We start from the raw sequence: 22,462 nt of genomic DNA on the forward strand, positions 1-22,462 counted from the left end.
ACAGCCACGCTTACACAATCCGTCACCAGCAAAGCCCATACGTAGAAGCCTTGGCCCCGTCACGTAAACCCGGTGAAGGATCTTAAGCTGGACGAAACGAAGGCGAGCCGGGATGGCCACCTCTTTCGGAGAGGCCACCGCGGAAATCCAATCCTCGTCGTCCAGCTCCAGCCCGTCGGCAACCCAGGCCTCGCGGAGACTAGTCAGCAGGCACGATCTGTCGTTGATCAGTTTTTTATATATGAGGGAGATTGTGCTGTCTGGGACATGGCCATCCAGCACTCTGTCCTCCAGGGGGGAAGACTCCGGGATGGACGCGACATCCGGGAAGACGGAGCCCAGCGCATGGCGGACTTGTAGGTACCGAAAGTACTCACTGCCCTGCAGCTGAAACTCCGTCTGCAGCGTCGCAAAAGTCTTGAATCCCCCCCTCGTCCAGAGATCTCCCACAGTGCTGATTCCGATCGTGTCCCACTTCTCAAAGCCCTTCGATGTCCACAGGGAGCCCAACCTCTCAGACGCATATAGCGGTGACGCCCGGGTCAAACGGTCCTTCCACCCCATAGCTGCATTAGCCGCGTGCCAGACACGCACCATGACACGCGTCGGTCCCGTCAGACGGGAGTCGGGCGCGCCAGAGTAGAGCGCTCGATTATAGTCGCCACCGGGCAGGAGCATCTTGTCCATCTCAAATGCCGGGTTCAAGGCGGGCCCGTAAAGGCCATGATTAATTGCAGCTAGTTGGGAGGCCCAGTAATACCGTTTAATGTCCGGGAGGGCGACCCCCCCATCGTACCACGGGAGCGTCAATTTAGCCAGAGCAGAGGAGGAGCCAAGCATGGGCTGAAGATGGCCGCGTTGTGAGGGAGCTCCGCCGTCCATCCTCGCCCGCGACTATCCTGACCACTGATCCGCTTCATCCCTCGACAGATCCCGTGACCGGAATACCGACGGACCCCATCCCGCCGGTTCCGGTGTTCGTAGCTCGCCCAACCGCGGAGAAATCGTCCCCGGAAGCCTCGTCCTTCGCCAGGGCCTGAAGCCGGGACGCACAGTGACGAGCCCAGCCGGGCCGTTGGACACCCGGCGGTGGCGCCGCAACTTGTGGGGCCGGCGAGGGGATCCTTGTCCCGAGCGGCCTGGGCGGCGACTGGGCGGACACACGGCAGCAGCAGCGCTGAGGATTGGGGAGCCGAGACTGGGCTCCGGAGCGGCACCGAAACGCTCTGACCGGGGTGAGGCGGGGCGAGCCGGCCGCGAGGGGGAAGATGGCGGCGGCTCGTCCCTAACAAAGGATTACTCCTGTTGTCCCCGCTTCACCGGGACCACTGCTTGCCCTCAGAATTGCCTGGACCTGCACCGGGGCATCCGATCTACGCCCCCACCTGACTGTGGCCCCTGGTGAGACGCCCTTGGCCGGCTTCCCTTTTTCACGGCGGTGGCGCGATAGCACGGCGCACCGCCGTGCTCTATTGTCGCGGCCGCTTTGGCCGCGGGGACCTTCTTGCGAGCCCGGCTCGAGGGCCATTGACCTGCTGGCGGTGTCCGCTCCCCCCTGCCCCGGCCTTTGTCATCCTGAGCTAACGGAGCGGGGAGACTCGGCAGGTTGGTGCGGCTCAGTGCAGCCTGAAACGCTCGGTCCCATACCGTTAGCAGAGACTGTTGTGCTGCCTGCGCCGACTAACTGAATAGGAGGCCCACTCATTTGGGGGGGAGCTCGGCGGAGGGTGTGGAGCTCGTGCTGGATCCCTTCTGGCTTGTTGGTGTCTGACGGTGCCCGGGAAGAACCGCACAGGTACCTGAGCTCGCCCCATTCCTAACGTGGCCTATAACAACACTGAAATTTGACGCAGTTTGGGGCATAGCTTTACGGCCCCCGCCGCACGAGTCGCCAGGGAGTGGGTGTCTAAAGCGTAGCTGAACGCGTGTGTGCCCGAGGTGGCACTTCAAGACTCTCTGGTGATTTTCGCGGGCCGCTCCCGGATTTTCGCGGGCGCTGGTCCGTGGTGGGGGCGACTGTGGCCCAGGACCACACACCGGACACCCTGTTTGTCTGCCTTCGGAATCTGCCACCAGTGCCATGGAACCCGAGGCGCCTGTGTCTGAGTCCCGGTCCCGATCTGGGATGGACCTACCCTGTGGCTATTTTGGTGCGACAGAGTCCAACATCCTGTACACCGGGTCTCAGCAGGATTGGGAGGGTGCGACTCTGAGGAACGTAGCGGAGCGGGAGCCGGGAGCTGCGTTGGGGTACGGGGACCTCCTCGAGGCTCTCGGTGCCCTACACGCCACCTTGATTCACGGAGCCTGGGTGTTGGGGAGCAAGCTCGATGGAGTGACATCGGCGTCGGAGCAGCTGCCACCTGCCTATCCCCAGGTACGCTGGGACTTCTCATGCCGCGCACGGGGGGACAACGTCGTGATCGCCCCGGTGAATAGTGCACGCCTGGACTCTCCGGACAGAATGTCAACGTGCGATCAGCTGGCGGTGGATCTGGTCGGTACCGATGGTCTTTGGCCTGAGTGGGGGGGGGTGGCCTCGACCCGTGCGTGGCCTCCGATGACCCGGGCAGCCTCCGGGCTATGGTCGCCCGCTCTGGCTGATTCCGCCTTCCTGGGCCTGGTGTGTAGTGTAAACCCTGGATCGGCATTGGGAAAGACGATCTTCCATGGAACTGACTGTATCGATCTTCTGAGCCCTCTACCCTACCGGTGTGTGTTGCTTCCTGAGTTTTATTGGACGCCTCTTTCCCTGGTGACATTGGACAGGGCTCTGGGACGTGGGGTAGGCATGGGTGGGTTTTCAAAGAGTGGCCAAGGATGATGCTGACCCTCCAGAGGTGGTCACCTACTAGGCGGGCGGGCTCGGGAGTTGTGTGTTCACACGGTATAATTGTTGATGTACTAAGTATGCACTGCTCCTTTCTCCTTTCTCGACGGGGTCGATTTGGGGTTCTTTATTGCTTGCTTTATGGGACAACGTATGGTGCAAGAGGGAGAAGTCGGGGGCGTGTTCTGTAGGCCCTCCTCCAGTTTATTAATATTCTCTCAACCCCCCCCGTCTGGTAGGGGCTCTTTTTCTACTCCCTTTCTCTGTTTCTTCTATATTTCGGGTCTGGTTCCGGGGCGACAGGCACGCTGCTGGGGGGAGGGGCCGTACTCATCTGCAGAGGTGCAGGGTGGGGGGTTGGGGGGGGGATTCTTTAGTCTTTCGTCTCCTTTTTCCATGGCCTCTTTTTCTTCTCTTATTCTTTCCTGTCCTTTTCCTGGGATCAGTAGGATAGTACTCCGTTGTTGTCAATCGCTACTGTTTCCGGAGTGCCATAATTTCCGTGGAGTCTCCTGGGTCTTGGGGCAGGGGGTTGCAGACGCAATGGCCGTGTCCTTTCTCTACATCCTTAATTTCCTGTTTCAAGTGCCATTGCTAAGATAGATTGCTGTATATTGTCGACATTTATCGCTCTGCCTGCCATTTTTCGTTATCTGGGAAACTGTTTGGCACCTGATCCTTTCATCCTTTCATCATAAAATGTAAACCTTTATTATCCTGATCTCCTACCTGGGCTGCTCAAGATTGGGAGTCTGCTAGCGACGAGGTTTTGCTCCCCGAGGTACTGACTGTGATAGCCTTGCTTGCTGTGATTTTCGTGTCTAGCGGCCGGCCCCGGGGGTTGTAGGCCCATATGTGTAATTGATTACGATGTCAATAAAGGTTTCAAAAAAAAAAAAAAAAAAAAATTTAGCCAGAGCAATGCGCGGCATCCCGTCCCAGAACAGGCGCCGCTGGAGGCCCTCCACCTCACGGAAGTAGCGTGCCGGAACCAAGTCCATAGTATTCTGGAGGGCGTAGAGGAAGCGCGGCAAGGACATCATTTTAAACAAGGCCGCTCGGCCGAGCGGCGAAAGCGGCAGACGCCGCCAGCGCATCACGTCCTCCTTCAAGCGCTGGAGGGGGGGTTGCAAATTCCGCTCATAGCGGGCCTCCGGGTCAAGAGTGATATATATACCCAGGTACCGAAACCCCTGGGAGGCAATCTGGATCGGACAGTCCCGTGGTAGGACCGGAGCCTCCCCGGAAAGCACATAAACGCAGGATTTCGCCCAGTTGATGACAAGGCCTGAATTGCGACCGAATGAGCGCAAAACATCAACCAGGACGATCAGTGATTTCCGCGGGGAGGCAAGATACAGGAGGATATCGTCAGCATAGAGGGACACGCGGTCCTCATGCTCGGGGGTCCAGCGGAGACCACGGATGGAAGGGTGCCACCGCAGCCACTCCGCCAGGGGCTCCAGGGCCAGTGCAAACAGGAGAGGTGACAGGGGGCAACCCTGTCGCGTGCCCCGCCCCAGCGCAAATGGGGCCGAGACTCGCCCATTCACCACCACCTGCGCCAATGGGCCCGAGTACAACAATTTGACCCAGCTAATAAACCTCGGTCCAAATCCAAATTTCGCCAGCATCGCCCAGATGTATGGCCATTCAAGCGTGTCGAACGCCATGGTGGCGTCCAAGGACGCCAAGATGGCCGGCTCCCGCACAAATGGGACCCGTGCGAGCACCCCGTGCAGGCGCCGCAGATTGAGCGCCGTGTTGCGGTGTGGTATAAAGCCAGACTGGTCTTGGTGGACCAAATCGCCCACCACACCAACCAATCGGTTGGCCAACACCTTGGCGAGGATTTTGGGCTCCGCGTTCAAGAGCGAGATCGGCCTATAGGAAGTGACCCGCTCACGGGGCTTCCCCTCCTTGTGGATCACCACGATTGTGGCCAGACGCTGGTCCGGCGGGAGGGAACCCTGCGAGTGGGCTGCCAGGAACATCGCGCGCAGGTGGGGCGCCAGTACATCCGGGCGTAGCTTGTATAGCTCGATGGGAATACCATTGGGGCCCATGGCCTTGCCGGATGCAACCGAGCGAATAGCCAAGGCAATTTCGTCCGAGGTGGGAGGAGCGTCCAGCGAATCCCTGTCCTCCACCGTAAGGGAGGGCAGTGCGATGTCCCGAAGCAGGGCATGGGAATCTTCCTCCGAGCAGGGGGAAACCGGGGAGTAGACCTCGCGGAAATAATCCGCAAAGCAGGAGACAATGGCTTCCGGCTCGGTGACACACGCACCATCCACACTCTCAATCAAAGGAACCACGCGACTCGCTCTCTCCCTCTTATCCAACCACGCAATCAATTTGCCAGCCTTATCACCCACATCATACAATCGCCCCTGCTGCTCTCTACTGAGGCCCCTGGCCGCCTCCGTGACGAGGGCCCGATAGGCCGCCTGCTTTAGGTGTAGAACATGCAGCTTGGCAGCCGTTACCCCGCTCCCCAGGTCACCCTCCAGTTCCGCAATCTCGGCCTCTACCCGGGTCACCTCCTCCCGCTCGCGCCGCCGGGCATGGGAGATAAAGGAGAGGGCCTCCCCTCTAAGAACCACCTTAAAAGCCTCCCACAGGGAGATGGCCGAAGGGACCGACCCCACATTCTCGTCGAAATATCGCTGTAAGGATTTGATCAAATCGGCACGAATGGTGGGGTCGCGCAAATACCATGCATTGATTGGAGCCACCCTGCCATCCCCCCTCGGGAAGACATCGAAATGTAACAGCAATGAGGAGTGGTCTGAGATACCCCGCGCCAGATGGCACACCTCCCCCACCCTCCCTGCATGGGCCGCCGGGACAAGGATGTAGTCAAGCCGCGAGAGGCTACCATGGGCACCCGAGTGGAAGGTGTATTGCCGCTGCGCGGGATGCTTTAGTCGCCAGCAATCCACCAGGCCCAGCGTGTCTAAAAGGCCGGACAGCCACGCCTGTGCCCGGCGAAGGTCCCTAGGGGGATGGCGATCCATAGACCCAGAAACTACCGCATTAAAGTCCCCTCCAACCACCAGCAGGCCACTCGGAAGGTCCAGAAGGAGGTGCCCCAGGTCCGCAAATGTGGTGGCTTGTAACCCAGGCGGGACGTACACTGAAATAAAAATAAACACTCTACCCTCCATTCTTCCCACCAGGACAGTGTAGCGTCCCCTCTCATCATGGCGCACCTCATCAATCTCCAACGGGAGCGAGTTCTTGATCATAATACCCACCCCCCGCGAGCCCGAGGTGAAGCCAGAATGGGCCGCCAAACGATAGCCCCGCCGATTCATTGCATGAAAGGAGTTACCTATAAGGTGTGTCTCCTGCAGGAAGACAACATCTGGTGAAATACGTTTCAAGTACTGCAGGACCACACCACGCTTAATCCTATCCCCCAGGCCGTTAACATTCCATGACAACACAGTAAAATCCCTACCCCCCATCATACGTCGAAACAATCGGTCGTCCCCCACAGAGCATCTTAAAAGCAACAATACAGTAGCGGGTTTGCCTTGCGGTGCAAACAAACAACACACCCCCCCCACCCCCCCTTCCCAACAGAACTCCCCCCTCCCTGCACCCCTGCATGAGCCCAGATAGCCCACCCAAAGTGCAGTGTGCCTGTCGCCCCATAGCTAAAAACTAACTAGTCCCCCAGAGGAGGAAGGAAGCCCCCAACAGACCCCGCACGACCTCCATAGGAGGGGAACATATGCAATCAATAAATGGTGAAGGAACATCGTCCAGAGCAAGGCCTATTTATTCACCCCTCAGTTCTGATCCGGCGGGCCCTCCTCGCCAGCCGCGCCCCCCCCGCCCCCCCGGCCCCGATCTCCAGGCAGAGTGTCCAACCAGTCCCCAGCCGCCTCGGGCCGGTCAAAGAAGTGCGTGCGACCATCCACCTCCACCCTCAGCTTGGCTGGAAAAAGCATTGAGTACTTAAGGTTCAGGTCCCGTAGGCGACGTTTAACACCAAGAAAACTCTGTCTCTGCTTCTGAACCGCCGGAGTAAAGTCTGGGTAGAAATGCACATCCATGTTATCAAGCTTGACCGGTCCCTGTTGCCTGGAGGTCTGGAGGATAGCGTCTCTGTCCCGAAAGTTAAAAATCCGGGCAATGAGAGGCCGCGGCGGGGCACCGGTCTTAGGTCTGCCCCCAGGGACCCGGTGAGCACGCTCCACCGCAAAAAGCTTACTCAGCCCCCGGGGCTGGAGATGGGTAAGGATCAATTCTTCCACAAAAAGATCTGCCGCCTCCGCCTCTCGTCCCTCCGGCACCCCCACAATACGAACATTATTCCTCCGGGCCCGACCCTCGGAATCCTCCAGTCGCCGGTCCATCAGGGCGCTCGCCTGGCCAAGCCGGCGCACCTCCTTTTGGAGGGCCACCACGTCCGTCGTGAGGCTCGTTGCGGTGTGGGCCAGGGAATCGACCCGGTCGTTCGTTTTGGACAAGTCAGCCCTCACAAGGCTCACATCCACCAGGACCGAGTCTATTTTTTGCGCTAGGGTGTCGAAGCGCTGGTCCACCGAGGCCTTCATCTCTGCGATGGCGCCCATGACGTCCCGGAGGGTCAGATCCACCGGCTGAGCAGATGCCTCCGTCGGGCCCGCCGGGGATGTGCGCGATGTCTCCGGAGAACCCTTCTGGAGAGTGTAGCGGTCCATACTGTTAGATTGGTGCGCCGGGCCACGGCGGGTCGTCTTCACCTTCGCCCGGTCGCCATCTTGTTTGGTGGACATGCTTGCTCTCCCACCGTCGTGCCAATCTCCTCGAACGGGCCGCTATACCAATTCACGGGTTCCGGGGGGGGGGAGGGCGACCACCGAACCGCAGGACAACCCACTGCCGGCGGGCCAGCCGGGCACCCGGACAAGACCACACCAACCCCACCTCGCTTGAGGGCAAGGAGGGCGCAAAAGCGAAAGTGAAAGTGCGGGGTACGCGAGTCGCCCAGCCTTGCCCGCCGCTGTTGTTCACTTTGTCCCCGGATCGCCCCACTACTCCAATCCGGGGGGCCGGCGCGGAGAAGGCCGCAACCTTCAATCGGTGCTCCCACCGGTGTCCGGGGTCCGATTCGAGCCCGAAAAACGGGTGGCGCCTCAGCTCGGGTTCCCCGACACAGTCCCCTCAACAAGGACAGGATGTCGCCAGGATTAATTCAGGAGGTCGCGGAGGTCCTCGGGAGCCTCGCACCTACGCGGCCATCTTGGTTGCGCGCTAGGCTCCTCCTCCGTATGGCTCATTTTGAACTTCTCAGGTGTGTAGGAGAAATAACAAAGAAAACCGTGAGTGAACATCAATTGTCACTGACCAACTACACAATCCAGCCATATCTAAGCATGTGTAATTTGGGCTTCGACCGATTCATTTTGACAAGATTTAGGTTTAACCTATTTCATCGGTTAGTTACATATCCAACCAAAAATGACTGGTCTAGAGCCCTGGCTCCTTGCCCTTGTGATAGTATTTCTGCACAATCCACCTTCCATGTAGTATTGTTTTGTAAATTATATGGGAGTGAGCGTAATAGGTGGATCAAACAGTACTTGAGGCAAGGTGCTTGTCGGCAATGTCGTCCTGCGTTCCTTAGTCTGCAGCAATTTTTTATTTTTTTTTGTTTTTGTTTTTGGAAGACCTTTATTTTGCACAGCTGTGTCATCTTACAGTATACATTCGCCATCCATGGTGGCTAATCAAGGAGACATTAAGCAGATGCTTCCAGACATTATGACACAGCCATTCAGCCGGTAACCCGGGGGTCCGGCGGCGTTGTACATGGTGGTATCGTTACAGTCATTAGGTAAGTACCTTGATAAATTACAGGTCTATGTTTTTTTCCTCATTCTTAGTGTCGGTAACAGAGATGACGCAGTATTCCAGCCTGCATTGTGGCCATTGCGGTCGTCACCCAGGCCCTTATTGAGAATTGCCCTAATTGTCGTGGTTAATCTTAAACGTGGGGGTCCCCGGGCAGCACAGTGTCAGCGTCGTGTTCGCAATGCTGGCCGGAGCATGGCAGTAGTGTTTCGGTATAGCTCACTGAGGCATGAAAGCTAACGCTTAAGTTCAGCGAGTCTAGCCTACAGCTTCGTAGTTAGGGTCCATCCGCGGGGTGTATGGCGCGCATCTGTCCCCCCAGCGCTGCGCCCCTGAGGCCGCTGGGTATCGGGGTTATGTCCAGTATTCAACTCAATGTGCCCTTGTCAAGATCTCACTGAGAGCTCTGGACGTAACCATCCTTGGTGGGGTGCGTATGTCATCGCATCTCTGCTGCCAGAGAGCGGTGTGTGCTTAATAGGGTATCGCTCCGGGGATACCGGACGACGCGTCCATCCTCTGTTATCCGCGATAAGATAGGAATCCGGTCAGGGAACATGACCAGTAAACAAACTGTTCCCTACGCTTGTGTGGCGATAGGGGGAGTAGGGGTTAGGGTTGTAAATTTAGGTGGGGTCAAGGGGAGGGGGGGGGGAGATCATCGTGTGCTGTAGCGGGGGGGTTGGCAGCTGTCCAGTGGGGCACAGCGGGGCTGTGCACTGTGCGCAGGAAGCAGCGGACGGGAGGGGGGGGAGGAGCCCCCAGGCAGGTTGTGAACCCAAAGCTTCGACGCCCACACTTATTTTCTTGGTGCGCAGGGTGCTCTGCTGCGTTGGGGGGAGAAGGGCAAAGTTTGGCGAGGTGGTTATGCCTTCTCGTCTGTGTTCCCAGCCAGGTGTTGTGTGTGCAGCTTCGAATCTTGGTCCTTAGTCTGCAGCAATTGGGAAATGCTACCTGTACTATGGTTATGTCTGTTTTTTTAAAAAGTGTTCTTAGAAAACGGAACTTGGAGATTAGCGAACTCGTTTGAATTGATTTAATACCGTTTTAATTAAATGTTATTTATTGCAATGATTTGTATTGATATGTATATATATGAATTGTCGCTTTTATAATTTTATGTAACAAAAATCGAATAAAGCTAATCTAATCTAATCTAATCTAATGTGAGAGGGTGCCCCTGCATGAGCAGAGCCCCTCTGCAGCATTCAGAGACCCTTCTCTGATGCTGTTTGTAGTGCAGCATGACCATATACTCTTAAGTGCATTATAACCAAACGGTAAATGCTAACTTTGGACTGGCTGCACGGAAACATGTTGTGTTTGCTGTCAAACACCTTGGAATCATACCCCCACACCAGTAACTGGTGTGGGAGTATGATCCCTAGAGGGAGAGACATGACTGTACTGGTCTACCCAGTAGAAACCTAGTAGAGCCCTGGCATCACAAAATGGATGCTGCAGCCACAGACACGGGTCTGGCTTCCTGCTGCTGACCAAAACTCCGGCAGGGGAGGCCTGGACAATAGGTTTCCTGTCACAGGGAGGTGTAACCCCCTCCCAGACAGGATTATGTGTATTGGGGCTGGGTGGGAGCACTCTCTAGGTGCTTTGAAGTCCTGCACTGGGGGCACATTTGGTGTACCTGTGCATAGTCCAGCTCAAACCGTTTCAGGGCCTTCCAGCCCCTGCTCTGGTGCGAAACTCGACGAAGGAAATGGGTGTAGCCACCCCTCTTTCCAAACCCTCCCATAGGTGGGTCCCCAGAGTATGTCCAACCCACTACCTTAGTATAAGTATGGGACCCCTGTCCTTAGGACTTTAGATTACCCTGGATGAAACTCTGAAGCTGAATCCTGGACTTTCGACGCTCTGCTCAAGACCAGAGGACTGAAGAAATCTCCCTTGGGTTCAAGCAGTGACTCCCCTGCTTGGCAGGCACCAACAAAGCAATTTGCCGGTCTGCATCATCGAAGCTCCCGCCGGACTCCAAAGTATTTGCAGCCCAGGAAGAGGATTTCCAGACATCTCAGAGGCCAACGGAGTCCCCAGCAAAGCTGAGACCCGCAGCCCTTGTGAGTAGCGTGGAACCGGAATTCCTGGTCACCGTGCATTTCTGCAAGAGCATTGACTTCCTGACGTCTCTCGAAGTCGTGCTTGGGCTGACTTGTAGCCCCCACCTCGAGCACTGAATCCATTGAAGATTGTTGGCCTGGTCATTCCAAGTGACCCGTGGGTCTCCATTTTGTGTTTTGTCTTGAGGTCCCTTTGCGATCCCTGGTCCGTTGACTGGTGGGGCCCTGAGGGGGTAACTTTACATTTCCTTGGGCTTTTCTGGTTGCTTCAGACGTGCCCTGAGTCCCAACCATGTGGGGAGTCCCACAGACCTTGCTGGTCTGCACCGAAGCATCTTTCTCGTTTCTGCGTGGGTTGCTGTTGCCAAGGCTTGTTGTATCCAATCCGGGCACCAACACTGCAGCACTTGACATCCTTCATGGGACAGCTCGAATCCAGCTCCTGGTTGTCCTCAACACCTCCTGGTCCTCGTAGCTGAAGAGTCAAGCTTCACCTCTTTCACCTGAAATCACCCGACATCGGTGGGCATCTACTCATCGCCTTGCTGGTCACTGGTAAGTGACCCAGACTCTGTCCCCTCTGCTTTCAGGTTCTTCTCCTCCTCGATCCAGGCTTGGATTTCTTCGGACACTTCGCATCTTCACGGCAGCAGCACTTCTTCGCCAGCTCCCATATTTACAAGAAATTGGCACAGGGCAGCACCACAAGGCTTTATGTTGTGCCACCCTACACCAATTTGTAAGTACAGGAATACACTATATTTACAAGATACGGTTCATTCCTGTCCTTATAGCCAATGCCAGTGCACATTTTGTAGCCATGTGCCAAAGCAGGCCCCTTTGCACCATGGTGCAAAGGTGTCTGTGTTGTTGGCAGGATTGTTTTTGTGCAAGAATGGGCACCTTCTTGCACAAAAACAATACTGAGAGGTGTTTTCCTCTTAGTATGCCTGCTGCAGAATGCTGCACTCATAGAAAGGACAAAAGAGGAGAAATGAAAACATTTCTCCCCTTTATGCCTGCTCTGGGGAGGCGTAAGGTGCTGATGCATTCCCAGATTTGTGCCATGTTGTAAATCTGGGAATGCGAACACCCACCGCAACACCCATTAAACACCTGTGACTCAGAATAAGACAAGGGAGCGACTTGAGCTGGTTTGCCTTACTCCATATCTACGAGGAAATGCAAAGCCACGCAGGGTGGCTTTGCTTGACTTTGTAGATATGGGTCTTCATACTGCGCTTCTGGAGCATCATAAATGTGGTGCTCCAGAGGTGCAATTGTGCCGCAAGGGGCTTATAAATATGCCCCTAAGTGTTGACAGCAGAAGGTGGGCAGAGTCATGAAGTGCAGGAGCAGAATCTGTCAGTAAACGTATAAATTCATTTTTTATAAAGCTCTGCTTCAAAAGGACTGACAACAAGGACAAATGAGATATTAAGCATTCATTGGGACCTTGTCATTTATTAATTTGTTAAACATTTGGTGGCTCTCTCAAATTCTAGCAACATTATGTGATTGTCAAATTGCTTTCTGATTGTTTTAGTTAAAGTTGGCAGCCACAAGGACCCCAGATATTGACTTTGTGTGTGTCTGAACACAGGAACATATGGAGTTACCCATATCTTTTGCCTGGTAAAATTGCTAAATTATTCTCTCTTGTCCATTTCTCATCTGACATTCTTGCAATGCATACAAATGTCTTGCATATAAAGCCTGAAAAAGTAAAAAACCTAACCTGTCCCCTGTTCTGTCCTTATCCCAGCCCCAAACCCCACACCTAGGTCACTGCTCCATCTGGTGAGTGCCTGCACTTATGTTTTTTTCTTTTGAAAATATTGCCTTTCAAGTGAGCCAGGGTCATGTAAATATAGGTTGGGGGACCCCAGCACTGCAAATTAATGCTATTTACGACCTCCACTGGAGCTTTTTGTTGTGTTCCCTCTGATAATGGCGGTATATACCACTTACCGTGTGCCTTTCTTAACTGACAGCCTTTTTCTTTTCTTCTTGAACAGATACACATATGGAAAGATGGTGTTCGGACTAATGACAGTTGTTTTAGAACGCAAAAGTTACTTTTTTTATGGACAGGACCAGGAGAGTGTCAGCAAACTCTACACAGGCCAGGTAAGCCCACTATGGGAACAGTATGTAATGGAATTTCTGAGGAGAGTAACAGTGAAGAACAAGAAATAGAAGGACTGTTGCAAGTTGTCCTTCCTAGGAAAGCAAAGGGTTCTGCCAGATGGGTTGCAGGTGACATGAAAAAATAGATTCTCCTGTATAAATTTTGAATAAAACAGGAGTGCTTCTTAGACAGAAATCCTGGCAGGCAAGACACTTTTTTGGAAGTCTCCAATTTCAGCTTTGCCAGAATTTCATGGGTAAATCTGGAATTGTTGTAAACTACCCCCACATCGGAAATAGGCAGATGTGCAGAATTGTTTCTCGAAGAGTGCTATAACCTCAGGCATGTTTTTTAAAATCTGTTTTGAAAACCTCTACATTTTAAGTGTTTGCCACATGTCTGATGGTTATTTAAAAAATACACCCTCTTTTTAGGTCTCACCTGGCGAACGCAGCGCAAAGCGCTACTGTCGCCAGCGAGATCTATTGTTGCTGACTTGCCTCGGAAGTGGGACAGGAGATGGGCACGCGCAAGGCTTTTGGCGGATTTGAGCCGGTGTACGCGCACGTGAACACGCACATCCACACACGCGATGTGCACACCTCCTGTCCCCCTTCCGACCACATGTCAGCCCTGTTGGAGCGGCCCGCTGCAAGACGGGGCCGCTCAGCATGCCAAAAGGACGCTGTGCCTTGGTCAGGCACCAACAATAGCCCACACGGAGCCCCCAGCCCTTCTTCACTCACTGGGCTGCTCTTCTGGGGGGGTTCCTCCTCACGGCGGCAGCACTTCTCTTGCAGGGCTTCCCTGCACTCTTGGGAGCCCCGCGCTGCTGTGGGCAGCCTTGGCCACCGCACTCTTCACCCGGGCCCCCTCCTGGGACCCTGGGCTTCTCTCCACTCCGGCCGCCACCACGGGGCTCTCCCTTCAGCATGGGAGCCCCGCGTTAGCACGGCACGCCGGTTTCTCTTCCTGTCAGAGCAGGCCCCGTCCATGTCCCGGGCAAGGGCGCCTGACTTCCGGCTTGTTCTGAGTATGTTTTTTAATTAGTATTTCATGTGTGCCTCAAGTGGTCGGTGAGCGTGAATATAATTTTTTGTTGTCAATACTATAACAATAGAGCACCTATCGCAAACAATGCATGGGGTGAAAAAGTCATGTGGTACAATATTTAACTCTTTTGCTTTCTTTTTCATCCTCGTTTGCTTCTACTGACACCAACTTCCACAAACTCTTAGCACTGTTACTGGCCTTTGCAATACACTCTACTGAAAGGTGTCTCGGCAGTCTCCTCCCCCACTCCATTGATGTTTAATGAATGGCGCGGAATTCACACAGGCTCTGGTTGCAACATTTCTTGGTCAGAGCGGGGAGTAAAGGGTTAGATGCCTTGAGACCCTCATGGTCGAGTAGTCGTGCTTTATAACAATCCTGATTGATTGAGAAGTCCAGCCACTGCCTGCCATTTCCTGAGCACGCCGACCATAACCCCGCCTCCGTAATAATGTTATAATATGAAGAAAAATTGTGCAAATCCATTTGAATCCTCAGTTCTCAAAAACAGAATGAAGCAAGACATTGCAGTGTTTTAGGGTCTTAAAAAGCAATGACTCGTGTCGCGACAAATATTACTTTTCCGTCTTTTTGACAGCCTAGTACCTTACGTTTTGTTGTGGATAAGATGTGAAAGTTTAATTATTTTAACACAAAACACTGGCATAATTTGCTCATGAAAAAAATAAAAACTGCCGTCGGATCGGCGTCGCAGCTTTGTGCAAAAGACTCGTGGGAAATGTTTAATCCGTGTGCGCATCCCCCTCCCCTTGCAAATCTCACCTCCTGTAAAATCTCACCCTTTGCAATTTTCGCTGTGTGCATCAGAGCGCCGCACCATCTCCCTCATCAGTCTGTCTCTAGGCATCACCTCTGCGTCTTCCCCAGTCTACAGCACACTGAGGACACCCTCCAGATCTTCTCCAAACGCTATTTCTGGTCCCTTAGTTTGACCTCTTTTATCCACCCCTGCATACCCCACCCCTCCTCCACCTCACCCTGAACCCCTGCACGGGTTCACAGTCCACCCTCACAGCCTCTCTCCCTGCAGCACCTCTCGCCTCACCGTAACCTGAGCCTCGCAGTGTGGTCTCTCCCTCTCTCACCTCACATGCAGTCATCCCTCGATCACCTCGCACTCTCACAGTCCCTCCCCTCCGACATCTTGCACCCTCACCCCTCCATCACCTCCACCCCTCCGTCACCGCGCACCCTCACAGCCCCACCCCCTGCATTAAACTACAGCTTTCACTCGGCTTTCACTCTGCGGCGTATCTTCCTCCTCTCTCACTCTCTTACTCTCTCAGCCCACCCTCACAGTGTCACCCCTGCATCACCACGAACCGTCTCGCCCACCAACACTCCCTCCCTGCAGTTCTACAGCCTCACATCCTTACCGTGTGCAGCCTTTCCCCACCTCACAACTCCAACTCCTCCGTCACCCACCTCCGTCACCCACCCTCTGTCTCACACACCAGCTATCTCACCCCTACCTCTCATACCTATCAGTCATATCCCTCACCTGTCACCACCTGCATGCTCTCAACCTCCCTCTCACTTCCTTCCCATTGCATCTCTCACCCCTGCATCACCTCCTCCCCTGCCTCACCCCACCCTCACACCCCTGCCTCACCCCACTCTCATTTCACCACCCTCGCAGTGTCACTCTGCATTTTTCCCCCCGCATATTTATATAGCGCAAACTCGACCCGAAGGTATTGGAGCACTTTGCATGAGCACTGTACTTACATTACACATTCATGCATCCTTCCTGCCCATCCTGTCTCTCCCTTCCTTCATCCCTCCCTGTGTCTCAACCCCCTCACACCCTGCATCACCCCCCCGCACACTCCTAACGCCTGACCCCATTCACGCTGTAAGCTAGCAGTGTTTGCTGCATGTTGTGATTGACCCCTTCGAGCCCTCGCCCTGCCTGTCGGTGCTGCTGGGAGCCATGACTGCCCTCCTTCGGAGCGGATTCCTCACTCTGCCTTAAACATCTACCTTTGGGACTGCCCTTGTACTCAGCACCACTGCCCTCACCTTCCCATGGGGGGCAGGAGCACCCTGATGTCCTCGGAGCCCTCGGGAGGGTAAATTGACCAGAGAGGAACTTTTCATTTGAGGAGGGAGGGGAGTTTAAAGGGCTGAGGATGACGTCCCACGGGAAGTTGCGGAAGGAGCGAGGGATGCTGGCGGAGTACAAGTGCCAAGTCAAAGGTGAGTGCCCCCCCTCACCCTGGGGGTAGGTGTGTGTGTGTGTGTGTTTGAGGCCTGGGGAAGGGGGGGAGCTGTGGTGTCCATGAGCAGGAAGAGGTACAGACATCCCTATGCTGTGAGGTCTACAACAGTCTCTCAGTGCATCTCAACCTCCTGCTGCCAGAGACGGAGGTCTAAACAGCTGTCAGTGCATCTCCTGCACCCTGCTGCAAGAGAGAGAACTGTGGCCTATACAGCTCTGTTAGTGCATCTCAAGCACTCTACGGTCAGAGACTGAGGTCTACACACCTCTCTCAGTGCATCTCACCCCTGCTGCCAGAGACTGAGGCCTTATCATACACCTCTCTGTGCATTACAACCCCCCTGCTGCCAGAGAACTGAGGCCTACACATCTCTCTTAGTGCTTTTCAAGTTGCAACACCTATTCCATTGTAATGCGTGTACTAAGGTGTGCATATTAATGCACATCTTGTAGGTTTTATAAACACATAAAGTTAAAGCATTGTAATACAATGAAAATAGCTCTCAACATCTTGGAAAAGTAAATATCGCATTTACATACGTTTATGCTATTGCATTAGAAATCCATTATATTTATGTTAAACAAAAAAAAAATCACATTAATAAAAGCCATTACCATTTCCAATGCCAATAGCTCACACTCGTGTAAATGCGATGCAGTAGATTTTGCATTTACAAAACTTTTAGCTATTAGCATTTTAAATTACAATGCCTTTTATTGATGTTTTACAAAACAAAAACAAATGTCATTTACAAGGCCATTTACCCAAAACAATGTCACTGCGAGACCTATTGCATTGTAAATGCTTGCTGAGGATACCATTTGAAACAATAATTCATTATGAAACCTTTGCCCAATCCTATTTCAGTGATCCAGTGTGAGACATTGTCAAAAATACAGAATTACATCTGAAACCTTGGTTTACAGTGAATGGTAATGTGGGTAATACCCTTAAATGTGAATGTTTGGTGATCAGGGCTGATGAACAAGAGATCTTTATATCACATGACATTTTATGTGAGGAATTTTGGGTAATTCTGGGAAAAGTGGATTGGTAACTGCTAGGAAATTGTGGGTAATGCATACATTTGATGTATTCATGAATATAGTACATTGTAGGTGATGCCAAACATAATTTTGAGTGCAAAAGGCCTAGCTAGAAGAGTTATGGGTAATGCAGAAACACATGGCCATGAAAAATGTTGGTGATAAAATTGAGTGCCTAAGAATGAAGCATTCTGTGATATATGGTTCCTACAAATATAGCAGGACTGTGCCTTAGGCCATCGCGAACTTCATAGTATAGAAACAAAGGGGCATATCAACAACAACCGGCGATAATTATCGCTCAGCGCTCTTAGCGTGAGGATAATTATCGCCGGCTAGCGTGAATTTTTATCGCTGAGATAGCGTGCTATTAGCAACGCTTATCTCAATAGCGATAAAAATCTACACGCTAACAGGCTAACGTGAGATTATCGCTGGAAACCCAGCGATAATCACACGTTACCTTGTGTTGATAGGGACAGGCAAACTTAGCCATGATATCCTCCTTCCATAGGATATCATGGCTAAGTCTGAAAATTAGCAGACGTAAAAAAGCAGCGTTAACCGCGGTTAGCGCTGCTTTTTTTGTCTCTAACGGGGTTAGCGACATTCTTGATAATAGGAGAAATGTCGCTTAGCGACATTTCTCCTATTACTTTACTCTGGAACGCCCCCTTTGCATCTCATTAGAGATGCAAGGGGAAGCGTAGAGTAAAAGGGTGCTAACATGCAAATTTGCGTGTTAGCACCCTGTTGTTGATAGGGAGCTAGTTTTATCTCTGCTTTTTTGGCTTTTAAAGCCAAAAAAGCAGAGTTAAAGCCCTTGTTGATATGCCCCTTAGTCTACAAAAACCATCCAAGAGTGTTGGTGGGTTTCAGCTAGCTCACAGTACTAAACCCTAAACCAAAGAGGGTAACGGATGTTGATGGCAAACTCAAACATGACACTCTGATTCTCAAGGAATCTGCGGAAACAGATCCAACCCTTTGGTTTGTCACTCTTGCACATCCAAGGTAAACACAAGAAAGATATGACAATGTATTTTCAAATATTTGTTGAAATGATCATGTTCTTGCATAAAAAGCATGAGCTAGTATTATTAGAAAGATGAGACATATTACTTTAATCAGCATTGTTAGAATGGTAAACAGGATTAACAATTCAATCAAGTTAATTGTTGCTAATGTTTGCCTACACCTATCTGTTCCTACACTATACTAAAGAGAGCATAGCAATAGCTTTATTCTGCCAGATCAATTGGACTAGCCTAACAGCCTTACCTTGGTCGTAGGTGTCAGGAAGTTGGTTGCAGTGCACAGGTTATCTTCCTTAGCAGGATGGAGGTCAGAGTCAGTAGTGCTGCAGCGGTTCTGTGATAATCCCCAGCATGGAAATGCTCTTCTCAAAAAGCCGTGGACCAGAAACTATTTATTTAATAAAATCTGTTCTTATCAACTGTGTCAGAGGGGCATAGCAGCTCATTTGGTTTTGTTTAGCTGAAATGAAGTGTCTCCTAATGAACACAGAAAGAAAGAAAACAGTGGCATTGTGTTCATCATGTACGACCCTGGAACAAACTGTACAGACCGCAGGTCATTATTGTCTATTGCAAATACACATTCACGCAATTGCGGAAAAGTTGAAAAATAGAAAAGTCTGTTAAAGGGCACAATGAGAAAGAGATGTCTGCTTAAGGAGTCGAATATAAAATGGAGAATACATGCAAGCCACGCCGTATCTGGGTAACACAGAAAAGCATGGTGGTGGGCGGTAGTGACTTTCGGCCTTGTATAAAGTTTGGGGATAGGGTACTCTGTCAAAACATTATGGCTATCCTGTCCACTGTATTACAAGTGCCAAAGGCTATAATGCACTTGTATTATTGTGGGTGGGACATTTGCCACGTTTTTGATGGAATATCCCATCCGCCAACTTCCAAATAGGGCCCTATGTCTTATCTAATTTGAAAAGGGTAGATTGTGGATCAGATCTCAAAATATGTCTTGTTAAGGACAAAGTTGACAGTCCTGGAGCCCCATTCACATAATGTGTTTTTACCTGCAGACGGATGAGAATGGCTGCTTCACACAACAGGTTGACACTAACGACTTCAACATTACCTCCCCTGGGTACTACAGCAACCAGATAGAAGCAACGGCAGACCTGCTAGAGGATGGCACAGGTATGTGGCAAACAAATTTGAGGATCACTGAAATTCCCATAGCCGACACCTGTTTATGAGAACAGATGTTTGGCTAACTTTCGTGCTCTAACCTATTCAATCCCAGACTCCCTGTTAGTCAACAGCACTATCACCACCTATAGATACTAGGGGTTTATTGACAAAAGGTTTGCACTAGCACTCGGGTGATCCAACACACAGCAAAACATCAGGAGTGGCTCCTACTAAATAGTGGATGGGCCCAGCCACACCACCCTTTTGAAAAGCATGAAAAGTATCTGCCAGGCTGAGCAAAGCTTGGCCTGCCAGAAACATCTCTTGTTAGGGTCAGGCAGCCAGTCGCTGTACATGTGCTAAATGCGCAGGCATCTGGCAGCCTAAGCCAAATTTGTCGGGCTGAAGTTTTCACAGCCCTAAGGGTATGACTTCCTCAGCCCGGCAAATCCCTGTGAGTTTCTCCACCTCATGACTAGGAGGGTGTGTCACCAATAGACTCAGACCTGGGTTATTCAACTTTAAGCCTAGAAGTGCCCAGGGCTGACTATCAATCAGTAATGCCTTGCCACACTCTCACCAGCGAGTGAAGGTCCTCCTCTCATTGTTTGACCTATAGTAAGGTCAGCCAATGGGAGTCGTTGGCAGGATCTTCTCATTTTCCTCCCTGAAGTGTCCAGCTCCTTCTGGTGCCTTCTGCATCCCCTCCCGTTGGACCTACCATCCCCACAGTGGCCCGGTAAGTACCTTTTTTAATGTTTGGATGCTTGCATGCGTGCAGGCATGTATGAATTTATGTATATTTGCGAGCGCGTGTTGTGAATGAGTGCGTACATGTGTATGTGCCTGTGAATGCTGGGTGCATGAGCTTGTGATTTGATGGGTATGAGCGAGAATGCATGTGGATGGGTAAGTGTGAGTTTATGTGGGCATGTGTGGCCCATCTCACTACTTAGCCGCGATACTAGTCATTAAAAAAGACTGCAAGTGCATCACAAAATTGTGTTGTGCTGTGTGATCACCCTCCAAAAGGTTAGTAAATATATTTTGAGGTATCGAGGTTGTGCCAGAGTTGGTCTGATACCTCTAGGATTCAACTAAGGCGATTATCTTACTGGCCACTGAATGTCACTCTTGCACCGATATCTGTCTGCTCCCTTCAGGACATCAACCAATGGTATACGAACACTGTCCACTGGGTGTCCCTTAGGTACCTTTATCAGTGTTCTCACTCAAGGGCTCCAGCCAGCTCCATATTTGGATTGGCAATCAGGTGTTACCGCTGCACCGACCTTTGTCCTCCACCATCCACACAAGGGTTTTGCAGCAACCCCTGTTCCATCTCCAAAGGTTCCTACAGGTGGGGAAGATGAATGTAAATACTTGCCATTACTTGATCTTCACGTTATGCTGTTGTTTCTTTTTAGGGGTCACGCTGTCAGGAACCCAAATATATGATATATCATATGTAGCTTCGAAAGTGACATTCCAGAACGTGATCCCCTACTATCGCACAGGACAACCTTATCGTGGCACGGTGAGTCTAAGCCCAGTGAGAAGCAGCACCTCTCTCTCATTTCAGCCTAACCCTGTCTTTACCTTTATTATGAGTGGCCTGGAGATTGGTGTGATATTTAATGCACCTGGGACCCTATTTATTAGGTGAGAGAAACAGTATCTATTAAAAGGGAATAACATATGGATTTTGGTGTTTACTCAGTTCCGTCTTAACGCATGGGCACGCTGGGGGGCCCCATGAGCATAGGGGCTCCACGCAGACCAGAATTTAACTCTAATTTTCTGTTAAACATGTTTATTCCTGTGAGTGGTTGTGTAGGCAGGGCCCAGTGCACTGCTTTGTCCGGGGGCCTATATTCCAGCAGGCTTTACCTGCTAAAATCGGACTCGCGGATGTTGGACTTTATCACACCTGTTTATCACCTGGTAATTATAATTTGTGACCCCTGCAGCCACTGTCGTGCCAGGCCACTATATCCACTTGCAATGAGGGAGTAAGTGTGAAAGGTCTAGATAGCTCAGACCCTAAGGGCTTTAATGCTTATGGGATGCATGTGGTTGTAACCTGGCAATGGTCCTTCCTACATATCTTCAATTGGCCCCACTCAGGAGCCTCCATCTGCTGCTGATGCCTCTGATAGGGGCAGGCTGGGGTTGAACATATTTGACTTCACTGGGTTTTTAAAATGCAGGATCTATATGGTTGAGCTGCAGAAACCAAGGACCAACTTTTCCAATAGGAGTTTCCTTGGAACACATAGCACATGAAAAGCTTTCTTGAATTTTAAATGCCAATGGAAGTCTCTGCCCAGTTCAGCAGAAGTTCAGGATTCTAAGATGGTTTTTTAATTAAGAATTAGAATGGCAAGCACACAGTTGGCTTGCATTGTTTTGGGCCCTTTTTGACAGATTCAATCCAATGGTCTGGGAGGACAACTGAAGCGTTAGGGGAAATTATTTATTCTGGTCCCAGAAATTGATACAATTGACAAGATTAAAAAGGTACCATTAAAAAATATACCTTTGCTTTTGTTCAATGCAGAGTTATGTTGTCAATAAGATTGTTTTAATACTTCAAATAATCAGGGTCTCGTGTATGTTAGAAAAACAGTAGATCTCACTTAGTGTGATGAAATAGTGACATTAAAGTTCTGCTCTGTTCAACCCTTTAGTACTATATGAAGTCAATGACTTTTAGTTACACGTCACACAAAATACCATAGTTTCGGAAAAAAGGCAGAAAATGCACATTTCTTTGTTTAAAATGCAGAATTAATGTAATACAATATTACAAAGTATAACAGAATACAGTTCAACTAGTAGAATGTCTTGTTTCTGTTGGACATTCTAACTTGCAAGTGATGTATTGGGACCCTTTTCATAGAACCTACATACAGGGAAGTCATCAATTCCAACCCTTTTATAATTTTCAAAGAGTGCATGTGGTTTACAGAGCCCACAACATAAAATGCCAACAAAGTACAAAGCACATCGTTTCTGGATTAAAACGTTTCAATGCTGTAGCTATAGCAAAAATGTCAT

At 51.3% G+C, this 22,462-nt stretch overlaps 1 protein-coding gene across 1 annotated transcript in view; it reads left to right on the forward strand.

Moving 5' to 3' along the window:
• The window catches only part of LOC146812815 (alpha-2-macroglobulin-like protein 1), an 820,867-nt gene that overhangs the window by 179,928 nt on the left and 618,477 nt on the right, over positions 1-22,462 (forward strand). Inside the window, exons 8-10 of the mRNA XM_085615206.1 lie at positions 12,771-12,882; positions 19,291-19,408; positions 20,830-20,939. Of these exons, the coding sequence (XP_085471332.1) occupies positions 12,771-12,882; positions 19,291-19,408; positions 20,830-20,939 (340 nt within the window). The remainder of the gene's footprint in view (positions 1-12,770; positions 12,883-19,290; positions 19,409-20,829; positions 20,940-22,462) is intronic.

This window comes from Triturus cristatus, chromosome 7, assembly GCF_964204655.1.
Source record: "Triturus cristatus chromosome 7, aTriCri1.1, whole genome shotgun sequence".
Classification (NCBI taxonomy): domain Eukaryota; kingdom Metazoa; phylum Chordata; class Amphibia; order Caudata; family Salamandridae; genus Triturus; species Triturus cristatus.